The sequence below is a fragment of the Salvia miltiorrhiza genome, chromosome 4, assembly GCF_028751815.1.
Source record: "Salvia miltiorrhiza cultivar Shanhuang (shh) chromosome 4, IMPLAD_Smil_shh, whole genome shotgun sequence".
NCBI lineage: Eukaryota > Viridiplantae > Streptophyta > Magnoliopsida > Lamiales > Lamiaceae > Salvia > Salvia miltiorrhiza.
This window is the reverse complement of record NC_080390.1, coordinates 39,645,848-39,666,096: the sequence shown is the minus strand read 5'-3', so window position 1 is coordinate 39,666,096 and position 20,249 is coordinate 39,645,848. Positions and strand designations below refer to the sequence as shown.

At 34.2% G+C, this 20,249-nt stretch overlaps 3 protein-coding genes across 5 annotated transcripts; 2 read left to right on the top strand and 1 right to left on the bottom strand.

Annotated features, from left to right (window-relative positions):
- The first annotated feature begins 3,544 nt into the window (after positions 1-3,544).
- Positions 3,545-5,135, top strand: LOC131023423 (uncharacterized). The gene is made up of 2 exons (XM_057952964.1): positions 3,545-4,585; positions 4,669-5,135. Exons 1-2 carry the CDS (start codon positions 3,769-3,771, stop codon positions 5,133-5,135), a joined length of 1,284 nt encoding a protein of 427 aa, XP_057808947.1. The 5' UTR covers positions 3,545-3,768.
- A 3-nt stretch (positions 5,136-5,138) lies between these two features.
- Positions 5,139-6,949, top strand: LOC131023422 (uncharacterized). The gene is made up of 4 exons (XM_057952963.1): positions 5,139-5,309; positions 5,393-6,202; positions 6,292-6,410; positions 6,488-6,949. Exons 1-4 carry the CDS (start codon positions 5,225-5,227, stop codon positions 6,947-6,949), a joined length of 1,476 nt encoding a protein of 491 aa, XP_057808946.1. The 5' UTR covers positions 5,139-5,224.
- Positions 6,950-11,754: 4,805 nt separating this feature from the next.
- Positions 11,755-19,182, bottom strand: LOC131021611 (elongation factor Ts, mitochondrial-like). 3 transcript variants are annotated; one of them, XM_057950869.1, is made up of 10 exons: positions 18,933-19,182; positions 15,821-15,905; positions 14,976-15,320; positions 14,551-14,723; positions 14,154-14,240; positions 13,791-13,965; positions 13,454-13,638; positions 13,062-13,187; positions 12,553-12,641; positions 11,755-12,106 (listed from the first exon to the last, which is right to left on the bottom strand). In XM_057950869.1, the coding sequence occupies exons 3-10, from the start codon at positions 15,289-15,291 to the stop codon at positions 12,061-12,063; spliced, it is 1,197 nt and encodes a 398-aa protein (XP_057806852.1). In that variant the 5' UTR covers positions 15,292-15,320; positions 15,821-15,905; positions 18,933-19,182; the 3' UTR covers positions 11,755-12,060. The 3 variants fall into 3 exon arrangements, with proteins under 3 accessions (XP_057806852.1, XP_057806853.1, XP_057806851.1); XM_057950870.1 differs by lacking the exon at positions 15,821-15,905; XM_057950868.1 differs by lacking the exon at positions 18,933-19,182 and having other exon boundaries at positions 15,821-15,972.
- Between the last annotated feature and the right edge of the window lie 1,067 nt (positions 19,183-20,249).

Genomic DNA, 20,249 nt, shown 5'->3' with positions numbered 1-20,249 from the left:
TTTCAGATAATCTATACTTTGTGCTCACTCTTTGCTTGTGATTTGTAATTTTTCTATTTGAAATGTTGGGGGTTTCATACTTTCTTTGGTTTAAGTTTGTGACGAGATAAGTTTTGGAGGGTTTCGAATTAAGTTTTGATTCGTGCAAGAATTCATACAACATACTGCACAGTTTTATGGCATATATATATATATATATATATATATATATATATATATATATATATAGGGTAGGGTTAATATAAAAACCCTTCTTAAGATGAAAACTAGGAACCAATTTAAAACCATTGATTTAAATAAAATAGAGGGTTGAGATTAAACTACAGATGCATAGATGCACAGTTTCAATTGCATAGATGCACAATTTCGATTTGCTTGAGTATTTTGCATTGTTGGTTTCAATTGCATAAATTGCATATTTTTTAATTGCACAGTAAAATATAATAGATGCACAGTTTCTTTTGTTGACTAAATCCTAACCATTGGATCTAATATTTATAAGGTCAAGATTAGGTTCCTAGTTCTCATTTTAACAGAGGTTTTTATTAGAACCTCTTCCTATATATATATATATATATATATATATATATATATATATATATATATAGGGTGTGGTTCTAGAGAGAACTACATTATTTGTGAGAACGGGAGAACCATCAAATCTAATGCATTCACTGTAAAAATTAATGTATTCGCTGTTAAAATTAATGCACTAAAAAATTTTTAAAAAAAATGCTCCCTTCAGGATTCGAACCCAGGTTCTATATTCATCCAACAAGATGATGCATCCACCGTAGATCTTGATGATCGAATGGCTGAAAATGGTTCTCCGTTCTTTTTTTATTTATGGTTCTTTCTTGAACCTCTCCCTATATATATATATATATATATATATATATATATATATATATATATATAGGGGGCCGCTCCAATGAGACCCCCTAATTTTAATGAGATCTAGGGCACGATCTGGTGCGTTTATTTTATCAATCCTATGGTTGATATTGTATATAGAGGGTGATTTTTTTTCGCAGGGTTCGAATCCTGGAAGGAGCAGAATATTTTAAATTTTGTTATTCATCAGTATATACTGCATTGTTCATCAGTATATACGGCTCTGTTCATCAGTATATATGTCTTATTCATTACGAATTTTTTAAATTTTATTTTTCATCAGTATATACATCTTGTTCATTAGATATACGTTTTGTTCATTAGTATTATATGTCTTATTCATTGTACTCATATTACACGAAAAATAGGGGGTCTCACTGGAGCGCGCCCCTATATATATATATATATATATATATATATATATATATATATATATATATATATATTTTGAATTGGCATATATGTTGTTTTATGCAACTCAATATTGTCAGTGAGACCATATTATCCGATAGAGGAGCTTTAATAGAAGTACAAACAACATGTGAGGATGATCCGGTTGTGAAACTTTATTGGATAGAATGAAGGACTTCTAAGGATACCCCAAAGATTCTTTAATAAGCTAAACATTCTTTCTATCACATTTCTAACTGAAGAATGCTTCATATTAAAGAATTCTTTGGCTGTAGGTTCGTGTCTATCACTCCAATCATTCAAATGGTATCTTTGACCTCGAAATGGTGCAAGAAATCCTTCACTATTTGTGTATCCAGCGTCCACCAAATAATATGAACATTATCAATCATATAGTCATGTGTTAGTTTTGATTATTTTTTGTACAGTCCTTTTACATTTTTTAAAGTGTGATAACAATCTTACCACAAGGAACGACCAAACTATTTCGCCTACTGATTGCATCTCTTAACACTTTCCCATCAGCCGCTGATCCCATCCAGATAAAACATAGATAAACTGCATATCCATGGAGCATACTCCTAACACATTGGTAGCAATTTCATTTTTTCATGTTCGATATCTAGGTTTGCATTCTCTAGGAACACGAACTTTGATATGGGTAACATCTAGTGCTCATAAGCACCCCTGCCAAAAAACAAAAATAAGTATATTGATTTTACATATAAGCTAATTAAGAAATTAAAAGTAAATGCATACCTTAAACCATTTTCACCTCTCGTGTGTACAACCATCAAGTATTGGTTCAGGTTTTTTAAGTAACTCTCATTGAAGTGAAATTATAAAGTTTATCACTTGTCTAAAATTTCTATAAATTATTTCCTTAGAACACTCAAAATTAACTCATGCCGTTCTTTGCTTTTGGTGATGAGCTAAAATATGCAAAGTTATAACAACTTGTTCATCAACCAATATATTTTTGGTACGACGTATTATACCAGTGGCTTCAAGTCTTGAGCAATCCGTAAAATGCCCAAAACCGATGCTCTAAACCTACCAATCAATTGATCACCACCAATACTTGATAACGTGCGCATGAGTTTCGGAAAATCATTTTCCTTGTAGTAGGTGCTCACGACGACTGGGGGTGAGCAAACCCGAACCGGACCGAACCGACCCATTGTATATGTATGATCTGGGTCGGGTCTAATTCTTAGGATCAATTTTTTTCCGGGTCGGTTCGGGTCGAGACCCGGACTGACCCGGACTGACCCATATCATTAAAAATTAATTATTTATTTTATATATTTAATATTTATAATAATATTAATAATATTAAATTTCAAGAAAATTTAAAACCTAAAGGAGGATTGATTTTGATTTATGTTTTTTTGTTGTGATTGTGGATTGCGAATGATGGAACTATGATATTGATATGTGTTGGTATCGTATTTATTATGTTTTATGCATGAAAATTAAGTGCGAAACAGGAAAAAAAAATTACTCCGACCTCGACGAGTCGAACCCGGACCGAACCGGACCCGTTTCTTGGGTTCGGTCCGAGTCAGCCCGCACACATTTTTCGGACCGGGTCGGTCCGTCCTCTCAAAATAGGACCTGACGGATCGGTTCGAATCCGACCCGCTGCACACCCCTAACGACGACGTCCTGGTTAATAGTTTCTGGACGAAGATAGGAGATATTTGCCTATTCAATTAGAAAAAAATATTATTAAATAATCGTAAGAAGTAATTTTTTTATAAATTACGAAATAACTAGCTGATCGATCGTGAGACAGTCTGGGTTTAAAAAAGCGCGCCCAGGCGCGCGCCTTAAGCAAGGCGCATGGGTGGTGGGCTTTTTTTATGTAGGCGCTGCAGCCTACAAGAGGCGCAGCAGAGGCGTAGAAAGGCGTTAAAAGCGCACCCAGGCGCGCTTTCCCTAGGGCGCACGCCTTTTGTAGAATTAGGTTTAGGGTTTTAAGTTACACTTTTTTTAAAATTAAAACATAACACAGCAGCCTCCCTTTCTCCTCTCTTCTCTCCTCTGCGTCCTTCCCCCCCTTTGCTCACCTACCGGCGCTGCCAGCCAGCCTCCGCCGCCACCAGCCTCTAGGTGAGTTTTGTTAATTTCTTTAGTTTAGTTTGGTAGGCTTTAAGTTTGTTTAGTTTCTTTAATTTCAGTTTCAATATTGTAGTTAACTACATTCAGTTTTTTAAGTTCTTTTTTATAATTTCAGTTTTGATTGATATTATAAATTTATAATTGAATAAATTTTATTTTTTTAATTTCAATTTTACTCTCAAAATCTCAATGTCTTCGGGTAAGTCCCGTGTATCATCATCAACGGGGGATGATGATGAGCGGGATCCGGCTAGAAAATATGGGACACCGAATCCAAACAATCCTTATGCGTGGACTTGTCAATTTTGTCTAAAAGTGACAAATGGATGAGCATTTCGCATGAAACAACATATAGTGGGTGGTTATAGGAATGCAAAGAAATGTCCTAAGGCTCCGGAACATGTTCGAGTAGAAGTGAATGCTTATATGATAAAGAAAGCAACTAGCAAAGTGATGAAGCATTTTGCTAAAAATCCACCTCAATGTGTTGAAGATGTTGATGATGAAGAAGATGATGAAGAGATGGAAATTGGAGGTAGCTCACGTACCATGACGAGTAAGAAGGCCCCGGCTCCAAAGAGGATGAAAGGTCCTTTAGATGTTTATCTTGCTTGTAGCCAACCTAGTTCTCAAACTCATGAAGTATTGAAGGGAAGAAAAGAAAGAAAAGGAGTCTTTGGTGCTAGTGACAAGTTATGTAGGGAAAGAGCTTGTAAAGCAATTGCAAGGTTCTTTTATGACAATGCTATTCCTTTCCATCCGGCCACTAGTGATAGTTTCAAGAACAAGGTTGAAGAAATTGGACAATATGGTCCCGGATTGGAACCACCGAGCATGTATGAGCTAAGAGTTCATTTTCTTCAAAAGGAAGTGGAAGACACGGACACCAAAGTGTTGGAGTTCAAGAAAGAATGGGCCACAAAGGGATGTTCTATTTTATCCGATGGATGGCGTGATTCGGTGGTGCAAAAGGATATTGTGAGCTTCCTTGTCAATTCTCCAAAAGGGCCCGTGTTCATCAAATCGGTGGAAGTATCCGAAGTTGTGAAAGATGCAATCACTTTGTTTCAAATGCTTGATTCTATTGTTGAGGAAGTTGGAGAGGCAAATGTTGTGCAAGTGGTGACGGATAATGCATCTAACTATGTCAAAGCGGGTAAGAAATTTAAATCATCTTCAATTTTATACAATCACTTTATTATTTTCTTAAGTATTAAAGCTTTTAATCTTTTATGATAGGGAAATTGCTTATGACAAAAAGACCACATCTTTATTGGACTCCATATGCCGCACATTGCGTGGACTTGATGTTGGAGGATATTGGAAAGCTTCCAAAGATCAAGAATGCCCTCAAGAAGGCGATCTTCATGAATGGTTATATATATAACCACGTCACCGTTGTCAACATGATGAGAAGATTCACAAATCAAAGGAATTTGCATCAACCGGCGGTCACAATGTTTGCAACTTCCTTTATCACTCTTGCACAATATCATAAGCAAAAGAACAATTTGAGGAAGATGGTGACTTCGAAAGAGTGGAATGCTTCAAAGTGGGCAAAGGAAGCGGGGGGAAAGAAGGTGACAGCTTATATTTTGCAAGACACATTTTGGAGGAATGTGTTGTATGCTCTTAAGTTGGGAGGTCCTCTTGTGACGGTACTTCGGATGGATGGCGTGATTCGGTGGTGCAAAAGGATATTGTGAGCTTCCTTGTCAATTCTCCAAAAGGGCCCGTGTTCATCAAATCGGTGGAAGTATCCGAAGTTGTGAAAGATGCAATCACTTTGTTTCAAATGCTTGATTCTATTGTTGAGGAAGTTGGAGAGGCAAATGTTGTGCAAGTGGTGACGGATAATGCATCTAACTATGTCAAAGCGGGTAAGAAATTTAAATCATCTTCAATTTTATACAATCACTTTATTATTTTCTTAAGTATTAAAGCTTTTAATCTTTTATGATAGGGAAATTGCTTATGACAAAAAGACCACATCTTTATTGGACTCCATATGCCGCACATTGCGTGGACTTGATGTTGGAGGATATTGGAAAGCTTCCAAAGATCAAGAATGCCCTCAAGAAGGCGATCTTCATGAATGGTTATATATATAACCACGTCACCGTTGTCAACATGATGAGAAGATTCACAAATCAAAGGAATTTGCATCAACCGGCGGTCACAATGTTTGCAACTTCCTTTATCACTCTTGCACAATATCATAAGCAAAATAACAATTTGAGGAAGATGGTGACTTCGAAAGAGTGGAATGCTTCAAAGTGGGCAAAGGAAGCGGGGGGAAAGAAGGTGACAGCTTATATTTTGCAAGACACATTTTGGAGGAATGTGTTGTATGCTCTTAAGTTGGGAGGTCCTCTTGTGACGGTACTTCGGATGGTTGATGGGGATAAAAAACCGGCTATGGGGTACATTTATGAAGCTATGGTTAGAGCTAAGGAGGCTATTGCTAAGAGTTTTGGTTACAAGGAGGAGCATTACAAAGAAGCGTTTGGGATCATTGATAAAAGATGGGATTGCCAACTTCACCGTCCTTTACATGCGGCCAGATACTTTCTTAATCCGGAAATCTATTATGATAATCCGGATCAAGTGAGTTGCCAAGAGATTGAGCAAGGCTTGTATGAATGCATTCAAAGGTTGATTCCTGGTGAAGCAACTCAAGACAAGGTCATGGTTGAGTTGGATGCCTACAAAAATGCAGAGGGTCTATTTGGAAATGCAATGACAATTAGACATAGAAAGGTCAAATCACCAGGTAACATTTTATATTTGAAAATCTAATTAAGTGTTGAATTAATTAATGTTTCATATTCTAACAAACCGTCATTTTTAAAATGTCTATAGCTGATTGGTGGTCTTGTTATGGATCTTCAAGTCCCAACCTCAAATCATTTGCGATAAAAGTTCTTAGCCTCACTTGTAGTGCTACCGGATGTGAGAGAAATTGGAGTGTCTTTGATCATGTAAGCTATTATTTTATTTTACTTTGACTATAATACATAAATATGATTTTAACCTATTATCTTTTATATTTTTATAGCTTCATACCAAAAAGAGAAACCGATTGGCACAAGATCGGCTCAATAAATTGGTTTATGTGAAGTATAATCGTACTTTGGAAAGGCGATACAAGAGGAAAGACACAATAGATCCTATTCTATTAGAAGAGATTGATGATAGCAATAAATGGTTGGTTGGACATATGGATGGGAAATCTTCTAATGAAGATGATCTTGTGTTTGAGGATGGTGATTTGACATGGAATGTCGTTAGTAAGGCTTCGGGAGCTAATGATCCTATTTATAGCACTAGACGGGCATCTAGAGTTGATAAAGGAAAGAGTGTAGTTGCTTCGAGTTCGAGAAGGCTTTTAGATGAGGACGAAGATGCGGATGAGGAGAGGGAAGTGAATGAGATGGAAGAGGACATTGGTGAAGACAAAGATGATGGAGATGGGGATGACGCATTTGAGGATGATGGGCTTGAGGATGATGATTATTGATTACTTGTTTGATATTTGATCATACTTTTAGACTTGCGTATTTTAAAACTTAAGTATTTGTGTGTTTTAGATTAAGTGTTTGTGTGTTTTGGATTAAGTATATGTGTGTTTAAGTACTATTTGTGGTTTTAAGTTGTGTTTTTGGTATAAAATATAATGTAGGTAAATATATTAGAATTTTTTAGGCTTTACTGCGCCTCGCCTACGAAAAGCCCGCGCCTGCGCTTAAAGCCTTGCGCCTAGGCTCCGAGGCATGTTTGCGCCTCGTGCGCCTCGGGCTTTTTAAAACCCATGAGACAGTACAAAAAAATATGTCCGCCCGAGTGATAAAAGAACCGGCCAAACACAATGTTTAGGACATTTTTTGTGGGCGGTGACATAGTGTTTCATTACAACCTTATATGTGTAAGCATATGAAATGTTTCACAGTCACATATATATTAATAGTAAAACATTATGATAGCGAACCAGGCACAACAAAAACACATCTCTATTTCTTAAGTAATACTACCTTCGTCCTATGAAGTTTAAGCAATTTATTTTTGGCACAAATTTTAAAGAATTAGTATTTTGCGTATTAAGTATGGTAGGTGAAAAAGTGAAAAATGTGAATAAGGGAAAAACTTTTATCATATGAAAAAAATGCTCAAATTTCGTAGAATAACCTAAAAAAGAATACTGCTCAAGTTTCGCGGGATTGAAGGAGTAATTGACATGCAACATAAATTAATTTCTTAAGGATAATCATTGGTCACATTAGTGGTTAAAACGAATCCACTAATTAAAAAAATTACGTTACATTTGACAGCCCAAGTCATTAAAATATATTAATAGATATTTAGTTACTTTTTTGTATTGTGAAGAAAAAAAATATATTCTTTAATGAATAATGTGATGATTAGGTTGAGTGTACGCGTGCCAATAATCTTTCGTTTGCAAAATGTGAAGTGTATTAAAAGGGTTATATATTAGCCAGTAAATACATGAGCTTTTTATATTTTTTGAAATTTAATATGACTTTTATTATTAACTCACAAATATACGAACTTAATATTTTTTTCTAATTTTTGACATCGATATAAAAAAACTCTATTTATTGTTGAGGTGGAGGTCGAAATACATAATGTGGACTACAAAATATGCACTTGAATAGAGTAATTTGATTCATTATTTTGAATAGAGAGTGAATGATATGGTATACCGGCCTTCACGTTAATAGTAAATTAGAATTTTTTCTTGTCGATGTCAAAAATAAGAAAAAATGTTAAGTTCATGTATTTTTGGGCTAAAAATAAAAGTCATATTAAATTTTAGAAAATATAAATAGTTCGTGTATTTACAGGCTAATAACTCGTATTAAAAAAAATATAAAATAACATTTTCAAATATAAACTTTATTGTTGGGGTAATTGCCTGTAAATTCATAACGTTTACTCGGAATTGATTTTTGCTCCCATTTTCGAAGGTGTGGCCCCTAAATACATAACCTTTTATTTTGTCTCGTTTTTCTCCTATCACCGATTTTTTCTTATGCCGGCGCCGGAAATTACACCGTGGCAGCCGGAATTGACAAGGTGGCAGCCGAAAATTGACACATGGACATATTATTAACATGTGGAATAAAAAAATAAAATAAATAAATAAAAACAAAATCCCCCCCCCACCCCATCGTCTTCTTCCCCCTTTCTCCTTCCCCCCCACCTGCCGCTTCCACCACACGCCGACGAAGACGTGCCCGGCCGAGGACGCCACCCCTTTCGTCCGTTCACCTCTCTCGCGAGCTCCGTTCACGAACGATATTTTTTAGTAGCATAGCAGGCGAAAGGGTAGTTCATAGGCGAAGGATACTTCGCTGTCAATTTGTGAAAATCAGTAGAGAGGGAAGCGGCTGCTCCCCACCGGAACTCCAGCGGCGGCGGAAGACGTTACCTGAGAATGAGGAGTGTGTGAGACGAGGGTGGAGACCGGATTTTGGGATTTAGGGCTTCGGATTTAAGGGTTTAGATCTGGGGAAGATTCAAGGTCTGGAAGGAAATGGCGGAAGGGGAATTGGGTGAAGCTCTCTTCCTCGGAAATGGGGCGAAAATGGCGGATTTGATAGTGGGAAGGGCTGACGGAATTTGGTGGTGGTGGTGGGAAGGGCTGACGAAACTTGGTGAGGTTGACGCCTAGGTTCGCCGCCGTCGCCGTGCGTTTGCCTTGGCTCCCCTCCAGCGAAATAGCCACCACGTCGCCGCTGAGCCGAGGAGAGGAAGGGGGTGGCGGGCGCCGTCGCAGGCGGCAGAGGGGCTGGCAGAGGGTGGGGGGAGGGGAGGAAGGGGAAGAAGATGATGAAGTTGGGAGAATTTTGTTTTTTTTTAAAAAAAAAATTATTCCACATGTTAATAATATGTCCATGTGTCAATTTCCGGCTGCCACGGTGTAATTTCCGGCGCCGGCGTAAGAAAAAAACCGGTGATAGGAGAAAAACGAGACAAAATAAAAGGTTATGTATTTAGGGGCCACACCTTCGAAAATGGGAGCAAAAACCAATTCTGAGTAAACGTTATGGATTTACAGGCAATTACCCCTTTATTGTTCAATTTCAGGTAATCAAGAAGGCCAAAAAAAAAATGAATACTAAAATTTTATTCGAACAAATGAAAATATAGGTAAATTAAATTCTAGACACGATTAATGGTAGAAGTACGAAATCATTTCAAAGAAAAATCTTAGTATTGGAAATAAAAATACTCAATTATATATCTTATTAATCACGTAAAGTAAACATCATCTTATACATTATATTTTATAAATTTTTAAAATATCTTATAATTAATCTAATTAAGCTCTCAAAAGTAAGTTTACCCAAACGCCTTGTAAGACGATTTTTTTATAAAGGAGAGTGAAGAGGGTTTCAAACAAGCATGATGATGGAGAAGAAAACGACGCGTTTGGATACGCATCATTTTTCCAACATGAGAATAGAATTTCATATCGTAATGTGTTTGCTTTGAGGTATAAGGAAATGATAACTACATTTATCATATTATACCTCGTTTACTTTGATGTATGAAAAAATTCAAATAGGTTGTATAATTTTTCGAATAGCTCTTTATCCCTTGAGAAAGGGATAATTTTATACCCCTAAAAATGGTGGTATAATTTTATGTCACTTTATAACGAGTGGATAAATATATTATCCCTCAAATCAAATAATATAAAAAATGTGATCCTCACTTTAAGTGATAAATTTATATCACATTATATTATCCCTCTATTTAGAGGGATAAAAAGCAAACACATCCTAAGTGTTAGTTCGAGAATAAATTTCCAATTAGTCACAGTCAACGACATTTATAAAAGAGCAGTCTAACGGCTATATTTTCCTACCAATAACTGCCGCCCATTTTTAAAATTTTAATTGACCGACTTTTTCGAAAGTTCTGAACACAAGTTTAGTAAACTGTTTTTTATGGGATTTGAATTCAAGTTTTATTTCTTTTTTGTATTGCAGAATTTGAATGGGCGGAATTGTGCATGCAATGTTGTATATTATTTCTAATTATGTTTTTGAATAATAATAATAATAATAATATGATATACACTATTTACATACTTATTAGTATTAAATTAACAACATATAATAACTATTTTAAGACAAATTGTTGGGTTGATAATAAAATTATTTTTCTCGATATTTTTATATTTATTTTATTTATACTTTTGTTTACCATACGTTAAATAATAGTTTTTTTAAATTAAAATTAAGTATATAATGAATTTACACTTTACTAATTTAGTAATATATTTTCAAGTTACGAATTCAGATATGTTTCTTATATCAATATATTTTCTTATTTTTTAAAATTTATTTAATGTTATATTATTTATAGTATTAATATTAAATTACCAAAAACATTATAAATATTTGCAACTTAATACTTAAATAACTAAACATATTACATATTTATAACTTAATACTTAATGATATATTTTTAAAATTAGGAAACCAAATATTGATTAATTTTATTTATGTTTTTGGTACTACATGTACGTACTCTATAATTCTTGAATAACATCAAATATTCAAGAGTATACCACATCATGAAATATACTTGAAATATACTTAAAGGTTGGAACTCCAGTTATGTTGTTAAGAAATAATGATCATGCAAATGAATTGTGTAATAAAAGTCGATTGATGATAACAAAACGGGGATACGATGTTTTGGAAGCGCAATTCTTATAGGAAATAATGCAAATAAAAAAGTTTCTAATTCCAAAAAAAAATCATTGACTCATGGTGATCCAAAATTATCATTTAAGTTTGAACGATGAAAATTCCCTCTAATTGTCACTTATCCAATTACGATAAAAGTCAAGATCATCTATCTCTTTCTCATGTTGGTTTATTTTTGTCAAGACCAATTTTTATACATGATTAATTATACGTTGCAGTGCCAAAAGTGCAAAATCAAGAAATGACTTAAAATTCTATTAACTTACACACAATATTTTATTTTTATATTTATTTATTTAAATTATTATTTAAGAATAACGCTCGTGTTGCACGTATAGGTGTACTAATGCTGATGAAACACGAGTTAGTATGATTCACAGACTAATAGTCTCACCATTATTAGTTAGAGACATAGAGTGATTTCAGAGCTCGACAATATAAGTACGTCGTCATATATTTATTTTATTCCATCGTAAACTTTATTGTGGGAATAGCAGCGGAAATACCTATTTATTTGTTTTCATTTATTTGAAGGTGTAGCACTTTGGGTAAATTCAAAATAAAAATCACAATTTTTTGTAACTTTTATGGACATAATAAAACATGTTATTGGATCATAAATCATGTAGTTCACCTAGGACATGCCATAATGCTAGATTGCAAGATGAAAATGCAAATGGAAAATGGTGATTATTCTAGTTCTAACTATCTCCTAGATATTTAGCAAAATTTATCAAAGTTGAGAAATGTGCAAAAATACAGTGACACCTCAAAAATCACCTTGAAATCCCTCAGGCGTTATGCATAAAGGTCCTAATATTCTCAATGTTATAGAAAGCTATTCGCCCCGATCTCTGTGATGTTAACACGGACGGGTTTGCTCCCGTCTTTAAGCAGTCTGAGACAGAGGTTCTGTTGCACCGGCAGCTTCGAGCCTGTACATAGAAAGCCAATCAGATGTGTAGGAATAAGGGAGAGAAACAGATGAAAAAACAAAAAAGCAACCAACAATCTCGACTTGTAATCCTTGTTTTGTACTTCTTTTATGTTTTCCTGTTTTTTACGGATGCACGAAATAAGTTACATGAGCGTGAAACGTTTAATCCTCTGTTTACACGATGAATACAAAAATAATGTATACACAATGAATGGCTTCATTTTGGAGAAGATGATGAAGGAAGAAGTCTGCTTGAAGACAAACAAAGGGAACGGGAAGGAGGCACGATAAAAGAACGGAGTGGATCAAGAATGAGCTTTAGAAAAGATATGATGGTCAAATTGTGATAATATATGTAATGACATAAACCAAGAAATACCAAATGTTTACTTACTACATTATCCATGTTTATGAAGTAAGAGTATAAATGTAGACAGAAATTACCTCTTAACCCCTTCACCAACTTCAACTCTGAGAAAGTTCCCGATCTTCACGGTGGATCCAACTTCCTTTGACAAATTCTCCAGCACTTTCTGCAATAGTGACATGATGTATTAATGATATAAACCGTAAAGTTGCAAACATAGTCCACAAAACCATTCTACACGCCACACAACCGTAGGTAATGCTACTAAAAAGAAGTCTCCTGTGAGAAGTTATACTCATAATTGGTTTTAAGCCAACTATTGTCATACACAGAGACTTCTCAAATTTGAGTAGCATTTGACTTGTAAGCCAATGCTTCGTAATTTGAGCACCATCAATAGGACATAAAAGCTGCAGTAATGCTACAGATCAACAGCTAAAAGAGCCTTATAATAATCATTTGTAACCCTTCCATCGTTATTCCATTTAGCTTTAGAAGAATCAAGCATGGGATGCTTTATCAATCAAATAGTTGAGGTAAAATTACAAGCCAGAGAGAAGACAGGAAATTTCAAAGGCCAACTCACTGTTATGTTTACTGAATCATCCACGATAAACTTCTGCTCCAAGAGAACTACTTCCTCAAAATACTTTCTTAGTCGACCTTCAACCATTTTATCTATAGCCATCTGAGACTTCCCCGTTTTTTCTGCCTGCGTAATATAGCAACATACATTTACTTCCAATACTGAAATATTGACATCCACGGCAATGAAGATTTACATTTAGAAGCTCCATGACTTGGACAGAGAATTTTACGGAGAGGGTTAAAAGCTAACATCCTCAAACATAAAATCTAGACCATCCAGTCTCACACTAGTACAATTGAAGGTAATGACATATATTTTTAGTTAACCATATCTAGAAGTTGTGTCTTAAAAGATTGCCACAACAAGATGATAAAATATCCAACAAGTACCTGAGACCTAAGAATATCACGTTCATTGCCAAGTGCATCAGAAGAAACATCTTCCTTCGTCAGGAACAATGGTTTCGCAGCAACCAAATGCATTGCTATTTGTGATCCAACGCGCTGAACAGCATCCAAAGGAGCATCCTTATCCTCTACCTCAAGAGATAAAAGTCCAGCAATGCGTCCTATACCTAAACTTTCGATTTAATATTAGAAATGACATAGCATTTCATATTAATTAATTCCAATATTTGAAAAGACACATGTATCAGTTCCTCGTATTAGTAAGAGAAGACTCGTACAAGAAATTAGGTCAAACCTTTACAACAAAATAGAAAGTTACCTGGCATGGGACTTGTATGAAGATACGTAGACACAACACCATATGAAGGTGCAGATATTGCAAAACCCCCTCCAAGTTTTACATTCTCGCCCGTCATTACAGCCACCTCAGTAATTGCATTTTGAACTGTTTTCTCTCCAGTTAACTTAGGATGGTCAAAGTTTATCTTTAAATCCTATAAAAGTAATATAATAGGAACCATGAACTTTAATTAAACCTGAGGAATAACATAGTGAGATTTTCACAAGAAAAATAAGTAGAATTTGAAGTTAGAATATAGGGCAATGGAAAAACAAATAGTACCATCATCCCTAGTCAAGAAATGTGTGCTCTTTTCCATACATTCCTAAGAAAGTTACTCACCTCCAGAGACTCAGGACTGACTGGAATAGTTGCAGATGCTTGTGGAGAACCTTCGAGCACTAACGCAGACTTTGCCAAGCATAAGGCCTAGAAGAATCATAGTTTGCACAAAAGATATATTCGTGAACAGATCAAGAAAAAGGAACGGAATAACTGCAAACATCGGGAATCATAAATGAAAACTTAATCTTGGAAACAAAAGATCCTTGAAGTATATGATGTCTTTTTCTGTTTACCGGATATTACTTAATAAAAAAAATACTAGCCAATATGATGCCATTTTATGATTACAGAATATTACTTAATACAAAGATAGTAGCCAATTTATAGTGATAGTGAAGCCAGCTTACAGTGAAATAATAGAGAGCAAATGAGATCAGTTGAACACTATACATACCAAATGCTGAAATATTTCATTCCTAGCGACAAAGTCAGTTTCACAGTTGAGTTCAACAAGTACCGCCTTCTTCTCATCCTGAGCCAATGCAAGAAAACCCTCGGCAGCAGTTCGAGAAGATTTCTTTGATGCAAGTGCAACACCTCTTTTCCTTAACTCCTTCTGTGCAGCCTCTGCAACAACCCGTCATAAATTATGCATGCACAGATACAAAATAAGTATTTGAAAAGAAAAAGACTCTTTTCCTTAACTCCTTCTGTGCAGCCTCTGCAACAACCCGTCATAAACTATGCATGCACAGATACAAAATAAGTATTTGAAAAGAAAAAGAATCAATGCAATCTCTGCAACAACACGTCATAAATCATGCATGCACAGATACAAATTTGAAAAGAAAAGGAAAGAAGGCATATTTGTAGGCTCACCAATATCCCAGTCGCAAGCAACAAGAGCGGATTTCACTTCCTTTATTGGAGCACTTGTTCTCTCCCTCAGTTGTTTTATGAGATTAACTTGTTCAGATGAAGATACTTCGGATGAGTAATTCCGAGTGAAGTGTATTCCAAAGCCATTGATACATTTGGAATAGTTTGGAACTCCAGCTGCATTTCTCTCCGAGAGCATAGTAAATAACGCTCCTTTGTTGTGCGCAAAAGCAGAACCATGACTGTGATTGACCGGACTACTCAGTCTTTTGTATAGAATTTCAACCGGACGCTTCATGCCCCGTGTCAAGCCCATCTCAATTATAAAGGATTAACAGTCAAAACCTGATAAGACGAGAATTAAAAGATTTTCGAGATAATATGAATAAGGCAATGTTGTGTGCAACTCAAACAATGTATGCTCTAGGTATATGATGGTTATAACTGCAGTAGAAACATAAATTTCAAACAGAATTCTACAATTCTATCAAAGCTCCTCTATCGGATAATACGGTGTCACTGACATTATTGAGCTGCATAAAACAACATATATGCCATAAAACTGTGCAGTATGCTGTATGAATTCTTGCACGAATCAAAACTAAATTCGAAAACCTCCAAAACTTATCTCGTCGCAAACTTAAACCAAAGAAAGTATGAAACCCCCAACATTTCAAATCAAAAAATTACAAATCACAAGCAGAGAGTTAGCACAAAGTATAGATTATCTGAAAAAGGTTGAATAGCCAAAATGCCTTCAATTTTCAATCACGGAAGAAATCCATTTCTTTAATACGATGCATGACCAGATCAAGAATCAAAATCCCAACTTTAGAGAGATTTACCTCGCGCCGAAGCCCTGCTGTTACGAAAACTGAAAATTTGGGTTCTCAGCGCCTGGGTTTGAGGGTTTAAGGAAAACAAATAAAGCTGTGAGAGAAAGGGACGATAGCGAGAGAGAGAGTGTGTGAGTTTACAGCTAGGGTTGTAAATGAATCGAATATTTTTGCTCGATTCGAGATTCGATTCGAAATTGTGTTATTCGTATTCGAAATTATTCGATTCGATTAGTATTCAAATACTTATATGAAATTATGATATTCGATTCGATATTCGCATAGATAGATAATTAAATATTTAAATATTATATATATGTATATATGTGTGTGTGTGGAGGGGCTAAAATAAATTATGAACTCATTTTCACCATTTGATTGTAGTAAATTTTATGGTGGATTCATCACTTTATTGGATGAATTTAATTTTATATTCATCAATATCTAATTATATATATAAGAATTATAATATTATATAATAATTGACAATTATAAAAAGGGAAAATGCAAAAAATCATAATATACATGCATTAAAGCAATTCTCCATAATTTAAAAAGTAAAACTTTACAATTTATAAAATCGAAATTTTAAATTGAAGTCATTATTCCATCACAAATCGCGCTTCGTCATTGCGATTGTAAACTAATCAAATAATTCGTATTCAATTCGATATTCGAATTTTGATATTCGTATTCGATAAATATTCGATTCGAAATATAAATATTCGATTTGATTCGATTCGGTTAGTATTCAAATACGAATACGAAATTATGATATTCGACTCGATTCGATTCGTTTACAACCCTATTTTCAACCCCTAGGTTTTAATTAATTTTATTAAATTCTCAAATAAAATATAAGTATAGTAATATATTTGTTACATAGTGCGTATATTTGTCAAAAAAAATCTATATAATATATAAAAGATGAGTTTTTCCCTCCAACTATTCCCTTCATTTTTCTCTCTCTTCTTTCACTACTTTTTTCACTATTTTTCTCTCTATTTTTTTTCTTTAATTTTTTTTTTCTAAACATCAGCAAATTTAATTCATGAAAAAAATATTTAATATACTACATCTAAAATTTGTGTTCGTTAAAAAATCTTTAATATGGTATAAAAAATATCAAAAATAAATTTTAAATGAATAAATTATGAAAAATTAAAATTAAAAATATTTTATTTTTCTCTCATCATTAACATTTTACAACTTTTTATTTATATTTTTGTATGAAAATATTGATTTATTTATTATGACACTTAATAATAATAATAATAATAATAATAATAATAATAATAATAATAATAATAATAATAATAATAATAATAATAATAATAATAATAATAATAATAATAATAATAATGTGTAATGTCAATTTTAATTATCAAATAATTTAAATTTATTTAATAATTATAATTATCATTATACTTTATACAAAGTTGAAAATATACGTTTCAAATTCAAGATTTTATTGAGTAATTGATGTGGATTGTTTTATTTTGTTTTATTATTAAAATATATTTTTCATTTATTTAATATTCTTTTATTATTTAAACATATCATTTAATTTCGATGCTTGTCGTGCATCGAATGAATGGACGTTCTAGTTATTGCATAAAAAGGAAATGCCTTTAATATACAATGTTAACCTTTAAGAAAGATTTTATCTTAAAATATATAAGGGTAATTTTGTCAAAACCTAAATTTCGGGGAATTTTTTTGTGGTAAGCACTGAGAGTAGATTCAATTACAAAATCAGACATTCACAAGCATAAAAATTTGATGAAATTCAGAGCATAAAAATTCAGATTTTGTCCAAGTTTGTGATGATTCAGCACACAAAAATTCAGAGCATAAAAATTCAAGTAGATTCGAGTGGATTCAGATTTTGGATATCAAGTAGATTCGAGCAAGAAGGGCAGCGATTCGAGCAAGAAGGGCAGCGGCACCGAGGACTTGCAGCGGCTGACAATAATAGAGAAGAGAGGGTGGGGGTTTAAAGGGGATTGATGTATCTATATTTATTTACCATTTTTAAATAAATTTGTCTCCTCCCTTTCTTGCTAAAGGGTTTAAAGGGGGAGGTGATCTGAATTCTCAGTTTTCAATTTTGACGATTATTTTATCAAAAATAAAAAATAAAAAATTGACGATTATCAGTATGTAAAATTTCGGTGTTCCATAAATTCAAATTTGAATTTAAATCCTACATCCTTTGAGCAAAACACCTAAATTTATTAGTTAGATATTTTATTTTTATTTTTATTTTTATTTTAATTGGAGAAATCAATTAGGTGAGAGGGATCTAACTTTATTGGTAGGAATCTATCTATGTATATAGGGTTGCACAACGATCTAGATTGCATTCAAATTTAATTTTTTATGTAATTAAAAATTGATGATTAACATTTATTTAATCAAAAAATATCAAATGTGTAAAAAATAAATTGACCGAATTCAACCCGTTAGACAAATTAATATGTAGCCTCCACGTTTTGACTCACTATAAATACGATAGAGATCCACACTTGCTAATCGTAGCTTCTCAAATTTACCAACAATCATCCTTCATTGTCATCGTCACTCCAACACTACTATTACCACCACCAACCCGTGATAACTGAAGAAAAGAGACGAAAAAGAAGGTAACATTCTGCCAACAAGAAGAAAGAATAAAAGAATAAGAAGGAACTGAAGAAAAGAGATGAAAAAGAAGGAAACATTCTGCCAGCAAGAAGAAAGAATAAGAAGAGGGTCTGAATAAAGAAGAGATGGAAAAGGAGGCGCATAGAGAAGAAGAGTTATGATGAAAGAATTAAAACAAAAAATAGAGTGAAGATGAAGAAACGGCATAATTTAGACTGATTTAGAAATAAAATTAGGGCGGCTTTATATTGTTTTTTTGTCTTCAACAAATGATTTCATACATCATCTTAACATTATCCATGAATAAAAGCAATGAGCATCAAGTAATTTGTCTAATGTCTGATTATTTGGAGATTTACAAAATATTCAAGTATTTCTGTATATCTACAAAATGTTCGACTTAATCCATGGATTCTTCAGTAAGGCGGAAAAAAAAATCAAACTTCGAAAACACCCTAATAGGCTGCCGCCTTACCTCACTTCTGCCGTCGGTCGAAGGAGACGGGGCAAGCCGGCGAGGGCTGGGCGGCAGCTACCGTCGGACGACAGAGAGAGACCGGGAAAGAGTGCAAACAACAAATAGACGGTGATTATGTGTGGCCTAGATGAAGTCGTTGAGCCTTGAGGGAGTTGACGAGTTGGAGACGACAGTATAAGTTGGATGCGGCGGATTCTTAATTTGCAGAGTTTGAGAGATTTGGGAAAGTGAAGAGAGGCGCATAGGAAAAAAAGGGGGGGGTACTAAGTAGGGCTGGCAAATTGTGCGGATCGGATCGCTATCGGGTCGACCTGATATCAACCCGACCTGATAAGGCCAAACCCGAACCCGACCTGATAAGGGAATGCTCGAACCCAACCCGAACCCAACCTGATAAACCTAAACCCGAACCCAACCCGAACCCGACACGAACCCGATAACAACCCGATTTGAATCGGGTTGACACGACCCGATAGCGACACGATCTGATTACGACCTGATAACAACCTGATTTGAATCGGGTTGACACAACACGATAGCGACACGATCTGATTATGATCTGATAACAATGCGAATTTGATTTGATTCATTCACATGAATAATAATATAAAAAAAAATACAAAATTCATCACATATGTTCAACAATCAACATATCCAATAAATCAACAATTCAACATATACCAAACTAAAATTAAACCCTAAGGCCTAAACTAAGAAATCGAAAATTTAAAAATTAAAATAAATATTTAATAAAAATAATAATATCACTATCGGGTTACCTGAATCCGACCCGAACCCAACCCGAACCCGACCCGAAATTATCAGGTCCTTATCAGGTCGACCCGATAAGGACCCGAACCTTATCGTGTGTGTTACTAACTCATTAATTTCGTGCGGTTTCGTGTCGTGTCGAAAATTGCCAGCCCTAATACTAAGTGAAGTACTGCTATTTTATCATCATTTTTCGAAATAATTGAATCAAATTTTGGGCTTTTTGGTTCCACTTCAAAAGAAAAATGGGCTTTATGGTATGTTAGGCTTTCAATTTAATTAAATTTGAATTAGAATATTTATTGAGCTTTCAAGAACATAGTCCAAAAGTATTAGTACAATTATTTTTTGTATAATTATATATATATATATATATATAATACTTCAATAAAATTAAAATTACAATTTATGTACAATGTAATGTATTCTTAGTTACTCCCTCCGTCCACGAAATGAGTACCCATATTTCCTTTTTCGTCCGTCCACGAAATGAGTACCCATTTCCCTTTTTGGCAAGTGTACCCCACACATCTCTTTAATTAA

Excerpts from the sequence above, each read along its gene's own strand:
- LOC131023423 (XM_057952964.1), top strand. The coding sequence starts at position 3,769 with ATGAAACAACATATAGTGGGTGGTTATAGGAATGCAAAGAAATGTCCT. Across the intron at positions 4,586-4,668 it reads ATCTAACTATGTCAAAGCGG|GGAAATTGCTTATGACAAAA; the intron begins GTAAGAAATTTA and ends CTTTTATGATAG.
- LOC131023422 (XM_057952963.1), top strand. The coding sequence starts at position 5,225 with ATGCTTGATTCTATTGTTGAGGAAGTTGGAGAGGCAAATGTTGTGCAA. Across the intron at positions 6,203-6,291 it reads TAGAAAGGTCAAATCACCAG|CTGATTGGTGGTCTTGTTAT; the intron begins GTAACATTTTAT and ends AAATGTCTATAG. Across the intron at positions 6,411-6,487 it reads ATTGGAGTGTCTTTGATCAT|CTTCATACCAAAAAGAGAAA; the intron begins GTAAGCTATTAT and ends ATATTTTTATAG.
- LOC131021611 (XM_057950869.1), bottom strand. The coding sequence starts at position 15,291 with ATGGGCTTGACACGGGGCATGAAGCGTCCGGTTGAAATTCTATACAAA. Across the intron at positions 13,966-14,153 it reads TCAGTCCTGAGTCTCTGGAG|GATTTAAAGATAAACTTTGA; the intron begins GTGAGTAACTTT and ends TTACTTTTATAG. Across the intron at positions 12,642-13,061 it reads ATGATTCAGTAAACATAACA|AAAGTGCTGGAGAATTTGTC; the intron begins GTGAGTTGGCCT and ends TCACTATTGCAG.